At 63.6% G+C, this 20,255-nt stretch overlaps 1 protein-coding gene across 3 annotated transcripts; it reads left to right on the top strand.

The window, feature by feature from the left end:
* Window positions 1-9,164: 9,164 nt before the first annotated feature.
* On the top strand, window positions 9,165-19,591 carry FAM83H (family with sequence similarity 83 member H). Of its 3 annotated transcripts, none has more exons than XM_060115881.1 (5): window positions 9,165-9,288; window positions 13,041-13,502; window positions 14,383-14,547; window positions 14,633-14,757; window positions 14,980-19,591. In XM_060115881.1, exons 2-5 carry the CDS (start codon window positions 13,056-13,058, stop codon window positions 17,717-17,719), a joined length of 3,477 nt encoding a protein of 1,158 aa, XP_059971864.1. In that variant the 5' UTR covers window positions 9,165-9,288; window positions 13,041-13,055; the 3' UTR covers window positions 17,720-19,591. The 3 variants fall into 3 exon arrangements, with proteins under 3 accessions (XP_059971864.1, XP_059971865.1, XP_059971866.1); XM_060115882.1 differs by lacking the exon at window positions 9,165-9,288 and adding an exon at window positions 9,557-12,599; XM_060115883.1 differs by lacking the exons at window positions 9,165-9,288; window positions 13,041-13,502 and having other exon boundaries at window positions 14,469-14,547; window positions 14,608-14,757.
* The last annotated feature ends 664 nt before the right edge of the window (window positions 19,592-20,255 follow it).

Below are 20,255 nucleotides of genomic sequence, written 5' to 3'. Positions count from 1 at the left end.
GCTCACCACTTGTCACCAGTGTCCCACTCTGGTGAGGGATGTTGATAATGGGGGAGGCTACGCGTGTGTGGGGACTGGGCATCTATGGGAAAGCTCTGTGCCTTCCCCTCAATTTTGCTCTAAAAAAATAAAGCCTAAATTTAAAAAAAGAACAACAACAAAAAAAAGATTTGAGGAAAACAGGTGTGGTGGGGCCCATCGCATCTCCATTAAACTCACCTGTCTGGCCTGTGCAAGAAACAAATAACCGTGGAAGATGGTGGATGACAGGAAACTTACACAGGCAGCAGAAGCAATCAGGGCTGCCAGGCTGGAAGTGGCGTCTCCACTGCAGCAGATCCACACAGCCTCTGGCACTGTGGCTTGTAACGGCTGACTGGCCGTGGCTTTCCCCTCCTGTCCGTGCCTGCAGAGCGTCCACGCAGCAGGCCTTCCCTGGCCTGTCTCAGGACCATGGTTACTCTCTGGCTTCCTGTCACAATATAGCTCATAGGGACGGCGGTGGGCCCCCCACAGCCCCCAACGACGTCCTTGTCCTGTTCCCGGGAGTCGGTGAACACACTGTGTTACACGGCAAAAGGCAATCAAGATCGGAGATGGAACTAAGGTAGCCAGTCAGCTGACCTTAAGATAGGGAAACCCCCCGGGATTATCTGAGTAGGTGCAACGTGATCACAAGGGACCTTGCAAGTGGAAGAGGGGGACGGGGGACAAGCAGAGGGAGCTGTGACTTTGGAAGAAGGTTGCTGACTTTGAAGGTGGAGAAGAAGCCACCAGCCAAGGAATGTGGGCGCCTCTAGGAGCTTGAAGAGGACACAGACACAGACGGTCCTCCAGAGCCTGCAGGAAGCATGGCCGGCTGGCCCAGACCTGGATTTTAGCCCACTGAAGCCCCTGTCAGACTTCTGACCCACAGACCTGCAAGATAATAAATTTGTGCTGTTATAAGACACTAAATGTGCGTTAATTGTTCTTCTAGCACCTACAGGGAACTAATACAGGAACCTGGGTCATCCTGACAGTTCACTGATCCAGGAAGTTCCAGAGGCTGGGAGATAAAACCACGCTAATGAAGTTTTTAGGGTTCATAGATCTGGGACATGCCAGGGCACCTTAAAGGAAAAAATAAATTGCTACGCCTTGGACCTCCTTCCGTCAAGAAAGAGGCCCAGCACTTGGCAGCCCTCTCAAGACTCTGGAGCAGCAAGTGCCGTATTCGAGAATAGCACCCCACCCACGTCCTGGGAGACCCAGAAGGCTAACGGTCAAGCCCAGAGGTCATGGCAGAGGCGTGCGCTGCCGGGCTGCCGGGCCAAGTGGCCAGCAGGTCTGATGAGCTGAAGGTATCTGTGGGGAGAAGGATGCTGTGTGGCACCTCCAGCCAACCCGGTGGGAGGGCCGTGGCACAGATTTCAGGCTCCAGAGCAAGGCTGTGCCTTCCCTGCTAGAACACAGTTCTGGGTCTGGAGAACAGCTCCCGGGATGCTGTTGGCCCCAGTGGAGCCTGGAAGTCCAAATGGGGCACCGGAGGACAAGCAGCTTGAATTCCCCACCCTGAGCCGGGGTCCTCGCTCCATGGACTTGAGGCATTGGGCACACACAGAGCGATCCTTTACGACAGAAAAGACACACCCAGCGGGAGGAAGATGTCCACACCCCTCTCTCTGCTGAGGGCTGGTGCCACTGCCCAGGACCCCAGCCCACGCCAATGGCATTCCTGGGGGAGGTGGTGGATGAGGAACTCGGGCTTGATTCACAAAGCTCAGTCCACACGGCGGCACCACTCAAACTGACCACTGCCACGTCACAGCTCCTCTCTCGGGAGGTCCCAAAGGACTGCGGAGGAGGGAAACCTCCCAGGGTACCTGATTCTCAACTTCCCGTGCATGGGAAGAAGAGTGGCGTGCGGTGCGCAGGGCAACGGTGAAGGGCTTGGCTGGTTCATTGGGAGCCTGAAATGAACAAGTCTGGAACAACAGTGACACGCAGGCCCAGGGAAAGGCACGCAGATGGACCAGCAGGGGGCCAGGTTTGGGAGCACCAAGCATGCGGGGCTGGCTCTGCGTCTCACGTTGATGCCCCCAGAGAGAGTCCACTGCAGAGGAGGCATCAGACACCCAGGTAGACATCACAACTGTCCTGTGGACATAGGCCAGCCTTTCTCCTCGGCCACCCAGTGCTTAGGCAAAGGCCCATGAACAGAGTGGCCATGGTGGCAGGGATGCTAGTGACACGTGGGCCCAACAGCACAAGGCCCTCTAATCAAGACTGATCTAGACCAGATACCGACCTACCAAATAACCTTCTTTATATCAACTCATACACTCTGGCTAACAATTTGGACAGATCATCAGGAACGTGGGTGGCGATGGGAGGCTGGGGAAGATGCTCTCTGGATGGACTTCTTGGAACAGACCCAGAGCGGGAAAGCAGCTTCTCCACATGACACTGGCCTGCTGAAGACTTGGAACCCCTACCTTGTAAGGCTGGGTTCTGCTCTAGAAAATTCAGTGGGAGCCCAATTCCCACTACGGAAAGCAAAATGGGGGAGGGGGGCAGACATCCGTCCCTCCTTTGCCTGACAACGGGAGCATGACCTAAGGGCAGACTGGACTTCTCACCAGGTGCCTGGGTCTTGAGAAAGAGACACCAGGACATGGACAATTAGAGACAATCCTCAGCGGAGCTGCAAAGTCGAGAGCACAGCAGCGGCCGCAGCCTCTGGACATCCTAACGGGATGTTTTCTGGGGCCTGACCTGCCCGCGTCCTCCACTTCCTCTCATTTCTGCCTCTTGCCGAGCCCAAATCTGCTACTACTGGACGTCCTTCCGATACATACGCTGGGCATGTATAACTTCTATAAAATTGTCAGTCAGGACGCTGCAAACCTCCTGTGGTCCGGCTCTGTCCTCAGGACAAGGTCAGGCTCCTTACCCTGGCCCTTGGGGGGGGGGGGGTCGGAGGTACAAAGGTGACCGGTGGTGCTGGGAGTTTATCTGGGGGTAAGGCCAGCACCACCCGGCGAAGGATCACACTTGCACGCGAGACCGGTTGCTGGTGGCCACCAGACCGAGCAGAATGGAGGGGCCGGTTCGGAGCCGGGGGTGAGCGGCCAGCAAGGCGGGAGGCAGTGAAGGAAGCCGGAGCACGGAGAGCGTCCTTGGGCGGGGTGGGGGTGCTGGGCACAGGCTCAGCAGGGAGCCGTCGAGGGAGACCAGACACGCGAGAGGAAGGCCGTGACGGGCGTGCGCTCTGGATGCGCTGTGGAGCTTGAGGACACCCAGGGGAGGGCTGGGAGGCGCCTGAATGTGGGTCTGGGCCGCAGGAGGCAAGACTTGGGTGAAGATTTTTGGGTAAAGATTCGGCTCTGGAGGCCGCTGCTGAGAGGCCACAGCGGAGGCTGCACGCTGAGAAGACAGGGCCTGGGACGGAGGGTGCCTACCGCCGTCCCCGGGTTGCCCACGCCCCGAGGTTGGCTCCCGCCTCGGCATGCAGAGCGGCCGGCGGGGCGGACCGGGCCATCACCTGGAGCTGGAGGCATCGGGGAGGGGGGCTCCGCACACGCGGCACGGGCGCCCCCTCCCGCCGGCCGGCCGCAGAGCGCAGCGGGGGCCCGCGGGCTCTCACCTGTCAGGGCCTCGGGGCGCTCCGGGGTGCGGGCCCCGTCGCCGGCTGGCTCCTCTCTCCTGGCTTCCCGGGGGCAGGGGGGCGGTCAGCGCGGCGGAGGTGCGCACGTGTACGGGCCACCTGAAGAGGGGCCGCGTCCCGGCTGTGCAGGAGCGGCCGCCCGCAGCCGCGTCGCGAAGCCACCACGACGGGGCCACGGCCTCCGCAGCAAACACGGCCTCCGCGGGCGCGCCGCAGGGGGCGCCCGCGAGCGCCCGCGGGCAGGGCCGCCCCGCACCTGGGGCCCGAAGCCCAGGCTCTCGAGCCCAGGTGTGGAGAGGCCTCCGGTGGGCGGACTCTCTGCCCGCCCTACCCCACCCCTAACACTGCCCACCCGCCCCCCCGGTGCCACTCCCTTGCGGGGCGCCCACCCTGCTCCCCGTCAGCGCTGGCTGTCGACCTCCCCGCCAAGCCTCTGGGGAAAGGGCTGAGCGGGAGGGGGTGCAGCAGGCAGGCCTGGGCCAGGCAAACCAGTCGAGCCAGTGTGACAGAGCCGGCTGGGATGGGGCCCTGGGCGCGGGTGTGAGTCAGCGGCCCGGGCTGGGGAAATGCTGGAGAGTCGGTCCCAAGCCTCCCTCCCACCAGCACTCGGGCTGGCCCTGCACCTCCTCCCCCAGTTGCATCCCCAGGGCTCCAAAGGCTGGCCAGGTGGGGTCTCCTTGGGCCCCTGCGGACTGAGCAGCCGGACCCCCCAACCAGGGAGTCCCCAAGAGCCCTGCCCCACCTCAGGGCAGGCCGGCTCTTCCTACCACCCCATCTCAGCCCACAAAATGCCACCTGGGCCTTTCAAGGTCCACTCTCTTCCACCAGCCCCCGGCGCAGCCTGGCCCCCAGCAGGAGTCCACCACCACCACGAGGGAGCGAGTGGGTCCATCAACTCCACAGAACGCCCCAGACAAGCTTGGGCGCCGCAGGCTCCTCCGAGCACGCTGGCTGGGGGCGGAGGTGCTGGGCGCGGGCTGAGCTGGGGGTCCCGTGGTAGTTCGGTTAGGCTTGTCTGTGGCTGGCGAGTCTGGGGAGGCGGCTCCTAGCCCTGTGGGCTGCGGTTGGAGTTTCCTGCGACCGGGGGTGGACAGGGTGCGACAGGGGTGCTGGGGCACTGGTGCCCGCCCAGGGCAAGACCAGACTCGTCGCCGTCTGGCTGCCGGGAGTCACCTCCTCCCGTTTCTCTCAGTCTCCCTCCCAGTCTGGCCAAAGAGGCCTGTGCCCATGCAGTCCTGCGCCGTGCCAGCCCGTCAGTCAGCCTTCACGCCGGGTGAGCCACCGCGCTTCCAAGTCCCTATAAACTCTCTGGCGTGGCCCAGCCTGCCTGCAGAGTGGGGCTGTGAGGCCCACAGCCAGAGCCCAGGCCAGAGCCTCGGCGCTGTGGGCACCAGCCAAGGGGAAGGGCAGACCCGAGGGGCTGCAGGAGCAGAGGGCCCACCGTCGTGGCCTCCCAGGGACGCCCCCGGAGCCCGCCTGATCGCGGCCGGCCAGCCGATGAGCCTGGGCCCCCGGGGAGCAGACACCTGGTAACACAGGCGCCAGATCAGGGCCATGTCTGGCAGACGAAGTCGAGCTCGCAAACACCGGGCCAGGAGGACGGGCAGGGCACAGAAGACCACGGGCCAGCAGGGCCCTGAGGCCAAGCCGCCGCCCCCTGCCCCAATGGGCCCTCGGGATGAGGCAGGGGTGGCCCCTGCGGGGCACGTGACCGGCAGCAAGCTGGCTCCCCAGGGACACCCCAGAGTGGCCAGACCAGACCGGCCACAGGTAGCCAAGAGGCCGGAGAAGGCCACCGCTCTGGGGTCCGAGCTGGTGCCGGTCCCCGCTGCAGATGTGGAAGGCTGCGGGGCGGGAGGCCTCACGTCGGGCTGGGGCCCCGAGCCGCTGAGGCTCCGCGAGGTCCAGCAGTGCCTGGCCCAGGAGCAGCTGCTGCTGGAGGACCAGCGGTGGCGGGTCCAGCTGCAGATGCAGCTGTGGCAGGAGGAGCAGCTGTGGCTGCAGCAGCTCCGAGAGGAGCAGGCCTGGGTGCAAGTGGAGGGGCTGGAGCTGGCCATGGCCTTGGAGCAACTGCGGTGCAAGGGCCTTGAGGCGCTTCGGACCCAGGACCCGGTAAGGCCTGGAGGGGGTGTGGAGGTGCGGGAGGCTCCGGACAAGCTCCGGGGGCGTGGTGACCCTGCGAGCCACCTACAGGTCCTGCAGGGCTCCAGGAGGCCGGAGCCCGGCGGATGTGCACCGCGGCACACCTGTGGGCCCGCTTTCACGTCTGCACAGTGAGGCTGGTGGCCACCACACAGGGCACGGCAAAGACCGCTGCACAGGAAGCCCTCTCGGGCTGGCCCAATGCTTGACAGGGAGAGGGAGCCCAAGGAGGGAGCTTGTTTAGGGAAACTGAGGCAGAGGTGTCTCTGCAGAGAACCCAGGCATCCTGGCCAGGTGGGCCGGGGCGGGAGCTGCCCAGCACAGTGCTCGGAATGTGTGGGGTGAGGGCTGGGTCCAGGGCCCAGGTGGACAGTCAGCAGGTAGCAGAACTGAGGTCCTTCATCCCCCCTCCCTCCCCGACACAGTTTCCTGGCCCACCGGCCCGGCCTCCTGTCTACTGCAGAGCCTGTTCCTAGGGCTTGAGATGGTGGAAGCCACACGCGGCGCCTGAGCCTGTCATCCTCATTCCTGGACAGCTGCCGCCTCAGATGCGGCTGGGGCTGTTTTGGGGAGCTAGGGGCTAACCTGGCTTGGCGGGAAGAGCAGTCACCACCCTCCCTCCGGATCTTGGGATCTGGGAGGCCTCTGGGGTCCAGGCCCACTCCAAGCAGAGGGGCTGCAGCAGAGCAACAGGGTGTGGGGCTCTCTTAGCAAGCACAGACCCCAGTACAGGCCTGGGCGCTGGGAGGACCCGGAGCCGCAGCCTGGAAGGTGCTGGCAGCTTAGCAAAGAACTCAGATGAGTGTCATGACGGAGAAGAAATGGGACTCAGAGAAGAAGAGTAACAATGGGTAGGGGTGGACGTGGGAGAAGATGCCCTTCCTGGCCCATAGCAGGACCAGGAGGCCAAGGACAAGCTGTCACCTTTCAGCCTGGAAGTGGCTAAAGAGAGGATGGCTTGAGGGAGCGGCAGCAGACAAGAAAAAGCACAGGATAGCCTAGGCGGAGCAGAGGGTCAGAGTGGACCACATGCTTAGTCTGAGAATCCCCAACATGAACTCAAGCCCTGCCCTGTTTCAGAACCTATATTCAGTCCACATGGGCCTGCTTCTCATCTCCATGTGTCCTAAAGCCACGTTCCTCTGAACACTGTCCCCGGGACTCCAACCCCAGTCCCAGCCCCAGGGGTACAAGACTCAGGGTCAGGGTCTGGGATGGACATCTGAGCTCTGAATTCTCAGTCCACCACACTCAAGCCTGACTCAGAGATCCCCTGAAGGCCATTCTCAGAGAGAAAGGTCTTCCCGGAAGGACTGCCCCTGGGTGGCTGCATAGCACGTGTCACAAGTCAGAGTTTGAGCAGGGTTGGAGGTCAGAGGGCTCACACTCACCCGCAGCGGCTCTTGGGGTGGCTCTGTGCAAGGACGTCTGCCACTTCCCTGACGCAGCTTTGGGTCCCCCCTTCTTACTGCTCATTCTCCTGGGGGTGAGTAGGACAGGTCAGGGAGGGTGTGGTCAGAGTGGCAAGAGCAGTAGGGGCAGCACCACACACCGGCTTGGACCCGTGTGGACGGACAGCAGGTGCCAAACTGGGGAACACAGGATCACCCCGACAGCACAGCTTCCTGCCAGCTTCCTGGCCCACCCGCCTGCCCCTGGTTCTTGGGGTGTGTGTGCCCAGCAGCCTGAGTGGGAATGCTTGGCAAGAACATCTGGCCACAGCTTGTCCCCCTTGCCCTCATTCCCCTGGCCCCTCCACCCTGGCTCACCCATCCTCACCCCAGGGTCGATGTCGAGTACCCATCTCCCTGCTCCAAACCACTGGGCTGCCAGCTGGACCAGCTTCATCCTAAACACAAGCCTGAGCCAACCCTGCCTTGCTGAAGCCTCCATGCCCCCACTGTCCCCAGCACCGCCACCAGACACTGACAAACACCCCCCCCCCCCGCCCACACCGGGCATGCCCAACCCTCTCTCGTCTTGGCCTCAGCAGGTGGTGTTGTCGGCCTGGAAGCAACACCCCTCTCCCTAGTCCACTCAGCTGACCCCAAAATTCATTTCCTCAGGAGGCCAGCCCCAGGCGGTGGGTTCTGAGTAGGGATCTGAAGTGTTTGCAGGGGACGCTGGGGGCACCGAGGTACCTAGGGGCAGCTGAGGGCTTCCATGTGTGTCTGTGCACGTGTGTGCACACATGCACACGGAAGGAGCGTGTAGGGCTCGGAGTGCTTGCAGGGTCCCATGTCCGTGTGGGGGTCAGTAATGCAGGGTCCCCGGTTCGCGAGGGACTCTCGGTGCTCATGTAGTGTCCTGTATGTTGCAGGGTTCTGTGGGGGTCAGTGCATGAGGGACCCCCCGTGCACGCAGAGCGTCCTGTATGTGTGTAAACTGGCAAGTGCCCGAGTATGGCAGGCGCAGGACTTGGTGTGCTTGTAGGGTCCTGTATGTGCACGGGGGGTCCTATGTATGTGGGCGCTCAGTGTGCCTGTGGCATCCCTTGTGTGTGCAGGTCACTGTGTGCCTGGAGAGTCCCCTGTCCACAGGTGTGTGCAGAGGACCCCGTGCAGTCAGGGTCTGTTACGCGTGAGCGTGCCAGTGGGGTCCAATTATGTGGAGGGGGCTCGGTGCCGGGATCGGTCTGGGAGGGGACTGGTGTGGGGTGATGTCCACACGCGTGGGAATGAAGGTCCCTTGGGTGCAGTGCTTTTCCTATACGTGTGTGGGGTCGGCGTGTGTCGGGGATCTGCGGTCAGGGTCCCTGTGTGCCCGGGGGGGGGGGGTCCCAGGTACTTATGGGCATCCGAGTATGGGGGCGTCTCTGTGCGGGCGTCGGGGTGGGGGACGTCCGGGTGTGGTGCGGGGCTCCTGTGCTCACGGGTCCCCAGGCCCTGCCCTGCCCTGCCCGGGGCTCGGCGCCGCCCCCACCGTCTCACCTGCTTCACCTGGCTTCCGCAGCCAGTAGGCGAGGCCAGAAGCGCCGCCCCCCGCGTGGGGCTGGCCCGTTTCCTAGCGACTGAGCCGGAACTTCGAGTCACCCTGACTTCCGGGGCGAGGGTTCAGGGGTCAGGCTCAGGGACCTAAGGCTTCGGCGAACAGATGGGCGCCTGGGGGCGCGGGGCCCTGGAAGTCGGGGCCTTAGCGGTCTCCGGGGGTAGCGGGCCGGGTTCCCGGGTTGCGCCGCCGGGGGACACGGCCGGGCCCGTGGCGCGGGCGGGGGTCCGGGGGAGCCGGGGCGCGGGCGGGGGTCCCGGGGGCGGCGGCGGGCGGGCGGCCGGCGGAGGAATGCGGGCGCGCCGCGGGTGGGGCCGCTCCGCCCCCAGGTGCTGCCCGGGCAGGCAGGCGGCAGGGACGGCGGGCGGGGCGGGGGCGGGAGCGTGAATCAGGCCGCGCGGCGGGCGGGCCGCGGCAGGGAGTGGCTGCCGGACCGACCGGACCGCGAGGCCGCTGGGCGGCGGTCGGATCCTGCTGCCCTTGTCCCGAGACCCCGCGCACCTGGCCAGGTAGGGCCCTCTCCCCGGGCTTCAGCCGGGCGGGGCGCGCGGGAGGGGGTGGCCGCGGCCGGGCCGGCGGGGTGGGGCGGGGTCGGCACCACCGGCGCCCCCCACCGCGCGGCCTCACCTGGGCGGCCCGCCGGCCGGCACCTGGGCTGGGTCCTCGCAACCCAGGGCGGGGCGGTGGGAGCGCAGGCGCGGCCGCGTGCACGGGGGTCGGGCGGGTCTGCCCGAGCTGGGGGCGAGGGGGCGCCGCGGCCGCGTGTGCCGGTCTTGACGCGGGCGCCCTCGCTCGACGCCGGCCGAGGAGGAGCCGAGCGGGAAGAGGCGCCGGGCCCGGGTCGAGCCAGGCTGGCCCGACTTGCTCCCGCCCTCGCGGCCTAGCTGGAGTCCGGAGAGGGTGCCGGGCCTGGCCTGGACCCTTCCCTGGGGCGCCCCTTCTAGGCCGTCATGGCCTGTGGGTGGCCCGAGTGACCAGGGCTCGGTCTAGTTCCCTCCGTAGGTTCAGGGAGAGCAGAAGGCCCCGATTCCCTGGCGCCCAAGTCCCTGGACTTGGGTGGGTGGATGGGACACCCGGCCCCGTCAACCTAACTCCCTGGGGTTCAGTAACCCCATTTGGCCCTGCAGTGTGCACCGGAAAACTGCAGCTCACCCACTTCCAGACCATGAGCCTCCCCTGCCGGGATCTCACCCCCATCCTCCTCCCCTCAGCCTAATGCCTCTGTCTGCCTGGCGCAGGGTCTGTCTACCTTGTGCGCTCGCCCCAGATCCTTCCCTCCGGATAAAACCCCAGGCCTGCCCTGTGGGAAAGACTTCCGGTGGAGGCCCCTGGTAAGGGAGCCCACTAGAGCCCTGAGGGCCATGCCTGGAGGCTTTGTCGCTGTGTCAGAGGTCAGAGGTCAGCTGCCAAAGAGCGGGATTCCTTCTGAGTCATCGGCCTGGGTGGGATAAGAGCCCCTCCCTCCCTTAGGGCAGGCATTTGGTAGGCCTGTGTGAGGGGAGGCGCGCTGCTGGCTTCTCCACAGCTGGCTGGGAGTGGCCCCTGCCCGGTCCACAGTTCAGGGGTGTGCAGACCCATGAGAGGAAACAGGCAAAGGAATAAGGGTTTCAGGATCGTGGGTAGAGCTGTGTGGGCCAGGGCAGGGCCACCTGGCGGGCTCACTGTCTACGGGTGCCCCTTCCTGACCAGTCCTGTCGGATGAGAAGGTTCCTTGCCCACCTGGGATCCCCTGTCCCCCCACTGCATGCAGCCTGGACCTTTCGTGTTGATTCCCTTCCCCAGTGACATAGGAGGGGATGACCTCACTTCTAGCAGGTCTCCCCGGCTTGGGAAGCAGCACTCTCAAAGGCTGTCAGCGGGATAGCGCCCCCCGCCCCAGTCACATACAGTTCGAGATCACACACACACCCTGCTGCCAGATACGGGGGTCCCCCGCAGTGTGAGGGGGTGTGGGAGGAATTGGGAGATTGGGATTGACACATATACACTACTGATGCTACGTATAAAATAGACGACTGATGGGAACGTATCTATAGCACAGGGGGCTCTACCTAACACACTTAGTGTCCTGAGTGGAGGGGATATATGTGTACGTGTGGCTGATTCATTTTGCTGTGCAGTAGAAGCTAACACAATACAGTAAAGCAACTATAGTCCAATAAAAATTAAATTAAAAAAAAAGATACAGTGTGACCCCCCTCCCCCCCCGAAACAGGTACAGGGTGAAAACCTAGTACAAACAGGCCCACACCTCATACCCGCGTGTGCACAGCCTCAGTCTGGTCCTGGTACTATGAGGCTGTATGTAACCAGATACAGTCAGGGGACGGCGCCCCCTCTAAAGCACGGCAGAGCAGCTTTTCCTCAGACAATCAGACCAAGTAGCATCTCCGCCAGGTGTGACTGAATGACAGACACACGGGTATGCCCCACCCCCACCTCCATGTCACCTTCAGTAGCCTGTCACCTCCCAGGGAAGGTAGGCAGGAGAGGTTCCCCAGGTCATCCTGACCCCCCAACTTTCTCAGGCAGCAGTCTCCAGCGGGCCATGGACCCCATCCAGTCAGCATCGTCCAGCTGCACCTGCAGGGGGTGGGGGGGGCGGGGGGCACTCTGGGTTGTCTGGCAGAACCGCCTCCCCAGCCAGGACCGATGTTCAGGAAGCCACAGGCTAGGCAGGATTGGCTTCCAGCGGACCCTCCTTCCAGGCTAGGGGGCTGAGCATCCAGGTAGTTCAGGGAACCCCAGGGAGATGGGCTCTGGGAGCCAAATAAAGACCCCCACCTGGCCTTCCAGGACCAATGACTGCTTCTACCCAGGCCAGGCCTGCGTGCGGGCCCTTTGGAAGCAGGTGGGCTGGAGTGGAGCCAGTGGGGCATGGCTGATGTTGTGAAGTTGGGGTGAGCGGTGAAGGTGGAGAGGTACCTTTGGAGCCCAGGACAAGCCCAGTGGCCGCCGCAAAGGGCTCTGACTTCCTCCGGAGTGCGGCAGGGAGCCAGGCAGTGACCAGAAGCTTGGAAAGGCTGCTGCTGCCACACAGGGCCGGGCTTGGCAGGGACAGGCCTCCAAGCTCCTGCCAGGATTACAGGCCTCTGGGAGGGCTGGCGCCTGGGATGTGGCCCAGGGAGGTGTCTGAGACGGGATGGTGGACAGGGGTCTGGGTTCGGCGGGCTGAGAGGTCAGCGAGTGGATTGTGGGGCTCAGGGTGTGTGACCCTGTAGGGCAGGTGCAGGAGTGGCCAGGGTCTGTGGATGGGGCTTAACGCTGCGTCCCAGGACAAGCTCTGTGTCCTGGGCCAGGTGTGCCATCGGGTCGACCCTGACAGCTGCATTAAAAAAAAAAAAGTTTTAATACAATTTTTAAAGGTTATACTCCATTTACAGTTACTGCAAACTATCGGCTCTATTCCCCCCGTTGTACAAGGCATCCTTGGGCCCATCGTACACCCAATACTTTGTACCTCCTCCTCCCCCATATCTGAGTCTCCTTCTTTATTATATTCACTAGTTTGTTGTATTTCTTTTAGGTTCTACGTACAAGTGATATCACACAGTATTTGTTTTTCTCTGACATTTCACTTAGCATAATGCCCTTCAAGTTCATCCACGTTGCTGCAAATGACAAAATTTCCTTCTTCTTTATGGCTGAGACAGGTGCATTTTACAGTGGAGGTAACAGGCCAGAGAGGCCCAGGGAGCAGCCCAGGTTCCCCTGGCTGGCACTGGGGGCAAAGACACCCAGGCAGCGGCCCAGCTCGTCCAGCACGCACAGTGCCAGGGGCCACGCAAATGCATTCATGTCATAAAATCAGAAGAAAAAAGTAAATATAACAGTAAAGCCTGGATTATATTTTCTTTATTCCAACTATCATAAAATATCATTAATGTTTCTTTTTTTTAATGGAGGGAGGGGTCCACAGAGGCCATAAGGTAACCTGAGTGGGGTTTGTGTGGAGCCAGAGCCCCTGGCGGGAAGCTGGGGCACCAGGTGCTCCCTGGCTCCTGGTGAAAGCAGGGGCCTGGCCAGTACGGCCAGAGCGACGAGAGACAGCCGCGATGCCTGTGTCGGGGCGTTCTGATATTCCCCCAGCTAGGGGGCATGCTGGGTTCTGGGGGTGCCCTGGGAGACCTCCAGGCACAGGCTGAACTCCACAGCCTACGCAAGGTCACTGACAGCCCCTTCCATGATGCGTGTCCACATGTGTGTGTGGGGACACCCAGAGCCCCTGCCCCTGTAACGCGTCTCCCTGCCCTCCCCCCAGGTCCCTGGCCCCAACATGGCCCGTCGCTCCCAGAGCTCCTCGCAGGGGGATAACCCACTGGCACCCGGGTACCTGCCACCCCACTACAAAGAATATTACCGCCTGGCAGTGGATGCACTGGCTGAGGGTGGGCCAGAGGCCTATAGCCGCTTCCTAGCGTCCGAGGGAGCACCTGCCTTCCTGTGCCCTGAGGAGCTGGAGCACGTGCGCCGCCACCTGCGGGACCCGCAGCACGTTGCCCTCGAGCCCCCCGAAGGCAGCCCCCCCAACGTGGACTTCGATGGCTCCTCGGGCACCTACTGGCCTGTGAACTCGGACCAGGCAGTGCCTGAACTCGACCTGGGCTGGCCCCTGACCTTCGGCCTCCAGGGCACTGAGGTCACCACGCTGGTGCAGCCACCGCCGCCTGACAGCCCCTGCATCAAGGATGAAGCTCGAAGGATGATCCGCTCTGCCCAGCAGGTGTGCTGTCCCAGGCTCAGCAGGCAGTGGGGAAGGGCGGCCTGAGCTGGACCTTGAAGCATGAGTAGGAGTGTGAGGGTGAAGGAGGAGTATCAGCATGCCCAGCTTAGGGGGCAAGGGTGGGGCCAGGGCTGGCTGGCCAGGCCTCTCCAGGCTTCAAGCTGTAATGAGGGCTCCCTGGCAGACTTCTTCCCGGGTCATCAGGGGTTTGGTTATTGCAAGCTGCAGACTGCACAGGTTTGCTTGCCCACGGTCACGGCCAGTGCCCAGAAACTCAGGGGCTCTGGGATGGTTGGGGTCCCTCCTTGCCTGGCTTTACTGTTCAGAGAATTCTCTCTAGTTCTGCCCTGACCTAGCTGACAGCTTCTTACCCCTGTGCCCTCAGCACCCCAAACAGTTGGCAAATAGCAAAGGGAGGCTGTTAAACCATGGACCTTAAGGCAGCAGGTTCAGACACTAAAGACCCCTGCCTCTGCCCTCTGCCCCCCGCCCCCCCGTGGCAACCCTCTCCCAGGGTCAGAAATGGAGCCTGGGGCTCAGCCCTGATACCTGCCCTGGGGTCCTTGGAGCTCAGCCGTCTGTAAGGCAGAGGGGTTTTGGGGGCCTCATCTGCCTTGCCCCCTGCGCCATCAGGGCTCTCTGCCCTGGGCTGAACACCCGCCCCTAGCTGAAGGACAGCCCGCCCCCAAAAGGCTGCAGGCCCTGTGCCTGCCTCAGGCTCCATCATGGGCCACCTAGCAGTCCAGCAGCCCCATATCCCCTCTGACAGCCCCCTTCCTTCTGACCCCCATTCCATGACAGGGCCCCACTCTCCCCTGGGATGGGCTAGTAGCCATTGTTGGCATCCAGAGACAACCGCCTCTGATTCGACCCCCCGCAGGTGGTGGCCGTGGTGATGGACATGTTCACCGACGTGGACCTTCTCAGTGAAGTGCTGGAGGCCGCTGCGCGCCGCATCCCGGTCTACATCCTCCTAGATGAGGTGAACGCACAGCACTTCCTGGACATGGCCGACAAGTGCCACGTCAACCTGCACCACGTGGACGTGAGTGACCGGAGGGTGGGGAGGGGTGGCCGGGAGGGAAGGGCTAAGATCCCTCTCCAGAGACATAATGCCTCTCCCGCCCCAGTTCCTCCGTGTGCGCACTGTGGCGGGCCCCACCTACTACTGCCGTACTGGGAAGTCCTTCAAGGGCCACGTGAGGGAGAAGTTCCTCCTAGTGGATTGCGCCGTGGTGATGAGTGGGAGCTACAGGTGCGCGCAGCCCCGTTGCCCCCCCAGCCCCAGCCCCTCCCCATTAAAGGGCCTCCCCTCCAGAAGCCCTCCTCCTGGAGCCCCTGACACAGCTCCACCCCGTCCTGCCCCTGCCTGGCCTGGGTTATTACTCGGCCCCACCCCTTCCCTCTAACCCTGGCCCCTCCCTTTCCCCTGACTGGCCTCGCCCCCTCCCTCTGACTGGCCCCACCCTGCTCCCAGCTTTATGTGGTCCTTTGAGAAGATCCACCGGAGTCTGGCCCACGTGTTCCAGGGCGAGCTGGTCTCCAGCTTCGACGAGGAATTCCGCATCCTCTTCGCACAGTCCGAGCCGCTGGTTCCCGCCGCCGGGGCGCTGGCCCGCATGGACGCCTACGCCCTGTCTCCATACGTGGGGGCTGGGCCCCTCATGGGTGGCCTGGTGACCGGGGTGTTGTCCCCTTTCTCCTTACCCAAACGAGCCCACCTCCTGTTCCCACCGCCTCGGGAAGAAGGCCTGGGCTTCCCCTCATTCCTCGACCCTGACCGCCACTTCCTGTCGCCCTTCCGCCGAGAGGAGTCACCGCGGATGCCGGGGGGCGCCCTGGAGCCACACGCGGGGCTGTGGCCACTGTCGCGGCATCTGGACGCCGAGGCCGGACCAGGCGGGGAGCTCTTGGGCCCGCGGGGCTTCTTTCAGGCGCGGCACCAAGAGATGGACGCCTTCAAAAGGCACAGCTACGCGGCCGCCGACGGCACGGGAGCCGTGGAGAATTTCGCCGCCGCGCGACAGGTGTCGCGGCAGACATTCCTCGGCCACGGTGATGACGTCCGCTTCCAGACCAGCCACTTCCACCGCGACCAGCTCTACCAGCAGCACTACCAGTGGGATCCACAGCTTGCAGCAGCGCGCCCACAGGGCCTGTGCGAGAAGCTGCGCACTGGCCACCCTGGCTTCGCGGACCATGACGACTTCGCGCTGGGCGCCGGGCAACGCTTTCTGGAGCTTGGCCCGGACGGACACCAGCGGCTGGACTACGTGCCATCCAGTGCCTCACGGGAGGTGCGCTATGGCTCTGACCCTGCCTTCGGGCCCGGGCGCCGCGGTCTGGAACCGGCCGGGGCCCCGTGCCCCAACCTGGGCCAGCGCTTCCCTTGCCAAGCGGTGACGAGGCTAGGCCCAGAGACTGTGCCCAAGCCAGAGCCAGAGCGCAGAGGCCGGCCCGAGGGGCGGGCGGGACTGCGGCACTGGCGCCTCGCCTCCTACCTGAGCAGCTGTCACGGTGAGGACGCTGGCGACGAGGGCCTGCCCGCACCCATGGAGTCCGAGGCCTATGAAGACGACGTGTTGGTTTCTGGGGACCGGGTGGCCGCCGGGGACCTGCCGACCTCGAGCTTCCGAGCGCCCACGTCCTTCCCGGGCTCCGGCAGCGGTGGTGGCGACGGCTCCGAGCCCGAGGGCCTGGAGGCAGGCCTGGCCAAGCAGGACTCGTTCCGCTTGCGCGTGAACCCGCTGGTCCAGCGCAGCTCGCGGCTGCGTTCCTCGCTCATCTTCAGCGCGTCACAGGCGGAGGGCACGGGCGGAGCTGCCGCGGCCACCATGGAGCAGGTGGTGAGCGAGATGCCGGCGTCCGGTGGCAAGGCCGTGCGCTCTGCTGTCTCCACCAAGGTGGCCGAGCTCCTGGAGAAATACAAGGGCCCGACGCGGCACGCCGGCGGCCTGGGGGCAGCGGTCACGGTCGCCAGCCACAGCAAGACTATCCTGTCCCAGGCGTGGCGGGAGGAGGTGTCGGCACCTGGGGGCGGTGGGAGCGAGCACCGCAGCCTCGAAAGCTGCCTGCTAGACCTGCGCGACTCCTTCACGCAGCAGCTGCACCAGGAGGCTGAGCAGCAGCCGGGAGCCGCCGCTCTCACCGCCACGCAGCTGCTGGACACACTGGGCGGGAGCAGCAGTGGCGCTGACCGGCTGCCCTCCTGCTTCCTCTCCACCCAGGGCCGCTCCACCTCCCCGCAAGGGCGGGACAACCCCCCCGCAGAGGGGCCCGGGGCGCACCAGCCGCCCCACTCTGAGCCAAAAGGGGGCCCCACGTCAGCTTACCCCGAGCGGAAGGGAAGTCCCACTGCAGGGTTTCCCAGCAGCGGAGACAGGCCCACCACGGGATTTACCGAGCAGAAGGGGAGTCCCGCTTCCGCCTGCCCTGAGCGCAGGGGGAGCCCGGTGCCCCCGGTGCCCCCTGTGCCGGAGCACAGGGGCAGCCTCCCCCTCCCCTTCTCCGGGGAGTCTCCAAAGACCGGGCCCACAGAGGAGGCACCTGGTGGCCCCATGGAGATCCTACGCAGGGGCTCTGCGCGGCTGCGGCAGCTGCTGAGCCCCAAGGGTGAGCGGCGCGCGGAGGATGAGGGCAGCGTCCCGGTGCCACAGGAGAATGGGCAACCTGAGAGCCCCCGGCGGCCGTCGCCAGGCCGGGCTGACAGCACCGAGGCTGTCACAGGAGATGAGCGGGGCCCGCGGGCGCGCGTGGCCTCGGCCACGGCCAATGCCTTGTACAGCAGCAACCTGCGGGATGACACGAAAGCCATCCTGGGGCAGATCAGCGCCCACGGCCAGAAGCACCGCGGAGTCCCCGCGCCGACCCCGACCCAGAGCAGCCCTGAGCTGGGCCACCCTCCAGCTGCCGGCGGCCAGGCCCCTGACATGTCCGACAAGGACAAATGTTCTGCCATCTTCCTCTCAGACAGCCTGGGGACCCAGGGCCGGCTGAACCGCACGCTGCCAGCCAGCGCAGAGGAGCGCGACCGCCTGCTGCGCCGCATGGAGAGCATGCGCAAAGAGAAGCGCGTCTACAGCCGCTTCGAGGTCTTCTGCAAAAAGGAGGAGCCCGGGGGCCCGGGGGCCGGGGAGGGCCCGGCAGAGGACACCAGGGACAGCAAGGTGGGCAAGTTCATGCCCAAGCTCCTGGGTACGTTCAAAAGCAAGAAGTGAGTCTCCTGGCCCACCAGCCCAGGTCGGGGCGCCGGCATCACGGTCCGGCAGAGCCCCTGGTCCTCAGCCAAAGCCTTCGGAACCTGGCTGAGCGCAGCCAGAGCTTGGCTCCACTTGAGGCTCACCTGGTGGTCCTCCCTGCCTCTTGCCCCTTGGCCTCTCCTCCCTAGGGGCTCCAGCCCCTAGCTGCCCCTGGCCCTACTCCCCCAGTTCCCGCTCTTCTCACACCTCAGTCTCTGGACCCTCAGTGCCACCCGACCTTCTTCTGCGTCTGACTCCACCATTTCTTTGGGCTTCAGGTCCCCTTTGGATTGCCTCAGGGACCCATCTCTCTGTGCCTCAGTCCCCCATCTTTCAGGGGGCCCGCCTCTGTGCCTCAGTCCCCCATTCTCTGGGGTCCTTGTGTCTCAGGGTGTCTGTGTCTCAGGGGTCCCCTCTGCTCATGGCCTTCTGGCTGTGCTGTGGCCTCTCCTCTGTGCCTGGCAGCCCCATCCTCTCTCAAGGCCTCCCACCTTCTCAGGACCTGTCCTCCCCACCTAGGTCGCCGGGTTCACTTCCTGCCCTGCCCCTTTCCACCCTCCCGGCACCTCTCCTGGTGGCCCATCCCTTCAGCGTGGGGAGGTGGCCCCCGAGGGGCTGCCCTGTTGAGGACTGTGGGTGCTGCTCCCGCGGGCTGCCAGTGAGGAGTGAGGGCGCCAGGCTTTGCGGCACAGTAGTCAGGTGGGTGCTACCCTCACAAAGGTCCCTGGCAGACGCGTGTTCACAGGTGCCATCGACAGCCACGCCGGAGAAAGGGGCTGGATGCGGAGCTCTTGTTCTGTGAGGGCAGAGGACGAGGTGCAGTGGCACCTGAGCCCCAGCCCACTGCTCTGAGGGGTCTCCATGCCCCGTGAGGTGGGAGTGGTCCTTGCCCTGCAGGTGCCCAGCAGACCCCAGCTCCACCCTGTTCTGCATTCTTTCCACCTTTGTCACCAACCCCCCAAAAATCTGTCCAAGGCTCCCCACTTAGCTTTTTTTTTTTTTTTTTTGCGGTACGCGGGCCTCTCACCGTTGTGGCCTCTCCCGCGGCGGAGCACAGGCTCCGGACGCGCAGGCTCAGCGGCCATGGCTCACGGGCCCAGCCGCTCCGCGGTATGTGGGATCCTCCCGGACCGGGGCACGAACCCGTGTCCCCTGCATCGGCAGGCGGACTCTCAACCACCGCGCCACCAGGGAAGCCCCCCACTTAGCTTTCTTGTATCTTTTTTTTACCTCCGGACAGTAGATCTGGAATGACACATTTGGGCACCAAATGCTTAGAAAGCCCCCCACAGTAGGTGCTGGTACTGTTAAGTTAGTGTTTGTGCTCTTTCTTTTTAAGTAGGCTTTTTTTCTTTTTCAAGTATAAGGAACCCCACTTGCTCTGGCTGAGAAAGGATTTAAGGAACAAGACTGCTGAGTCAGGCAGCAGTTGTGACTGAGCAGCTGGAGAAGGGAGGGGGGTGGGGTAGGGGGACTCCTGCCCCCCGGCGGCTCGCAGTCTGTTTGCACAGCCACCACCCAGGTAGGGTAACAGCAGAGACTTTGGTTCGAATGGAAAAGGTCACTGGGGAGCCGGACAAGCTGGAGCATTTCTGGGTGTTGACGTGCTTGTTGACGAGTTTGGTTTTACCTGGCCTGGTGCACAGCTGTTCTTAGCAGACCTGGCCGGGCCTAACGCTGAGGGAGGCGCCGGCAGGAAATGGAGGTTCTGCCCAGGGAGAGGCCAGAGGCCCTCAGAGCCTGCCATTTGCATCCTGCACATCGTGCTCAATAAGACATCTCCTCAAATGTGATTCTGCACATTTTGGTGTTAATAAAACAATGCACAAAATATTCCAGCATGTTCCCAAATATGTGTGTGTGTGTGTATAATTATATGTTGTATATTGCGACCTTTAGCCTTATGACCTTCTCAGATTCCCTCTGGACACCCCCACCCATCCCTGTTGAGTGTACTAAAGACCCCTCCCCCTCTATGCCGCCATACCTCTACCCGCATCTTCTAGCCAACACGGACCCCTTCCACCTCTCAGCCCCTTCCTGTGCAGGCCTCACTTCACTGCCACACTTAGCTGCCTACTGCCCATCCTTGCCACTGCCTGGCCCTGTGTAGGCACAGCCCCTGGTTGCCTAGCCCAGCAGACACTTCTAGGCCTCGTCTCGAAGCTCCCATCGACCTGGGGCTTCCCCTAGCCTGGGTGCCAAGCAGCCACTTGCCCAGTTGTTTGGGCCTCCCTGGCCCTCCAGTCCCAGCAACACTGCCTCTGCACTTAGGGCTGGACTTCTTGGGCCCCCTGCCCCTTTCTGGGCAGTGGCATTCATCCTACAGTCTCATTTGTCCCCCTTGTTTATCACTTGGGGCTATGCCTCAGGCTCTAGAAATGCAAACAACTGCCCCTTGGGCAGTCCCCATCTTGTGAATAGCTCACCTCCAAGCCAGAACTGTGGTGGTCCCATCCTTGGCCTTCCCCCAAGCCCTGTTCTCTCTGCCTCTGAGTCTCTCTTGGAGCTGCCA

This window comes from Mesoplodon densirostris, chromosome 13, assembly GCF_025265405.1.
Source record: "Mesoplodon densirostris isolate mMesDen1 chromosome 13, mMesDen1 primary haplotype, whole genome shotgun sequence".
Taxonomy (NCBI): Eukaryota; Metazoa; Chordata; class Mammalia; order Artiodactyla; family Ziphiidae; genus Mesoplodon; species Mesoplodon densirostris.
Note: the sequence above shows the minus strand (reverse complement) of the source record. Positions and strands in the feature narration are given on the sequence as shown.

Excerpts from the sequence above, each read along its gene's own strand:
- FAM83H (XM_060115881.1), top strand. The coding sequence starts at position 13,056 with ATGGCCCGTCGCTCCCAGAGCTCCTCGCAGGGGGATAACCCACTGGCA. Across the intron at positions 14,548-14,632 it reads TCAACCTGCACCACGTGGAC|TTCCTCCGTGTGCGCACTGT; the intron begins GTGAGTGACCGG and ends CTCCCGCCCCAG. Across the intron at positions 14,758-14,979 it reads GTGATGAGTGGGAGCTACAG|CTTTATGTGGTCCTTTGAGA; the intron begins GTGCGCGCAGCC and ends CCCTGCTCCCAG.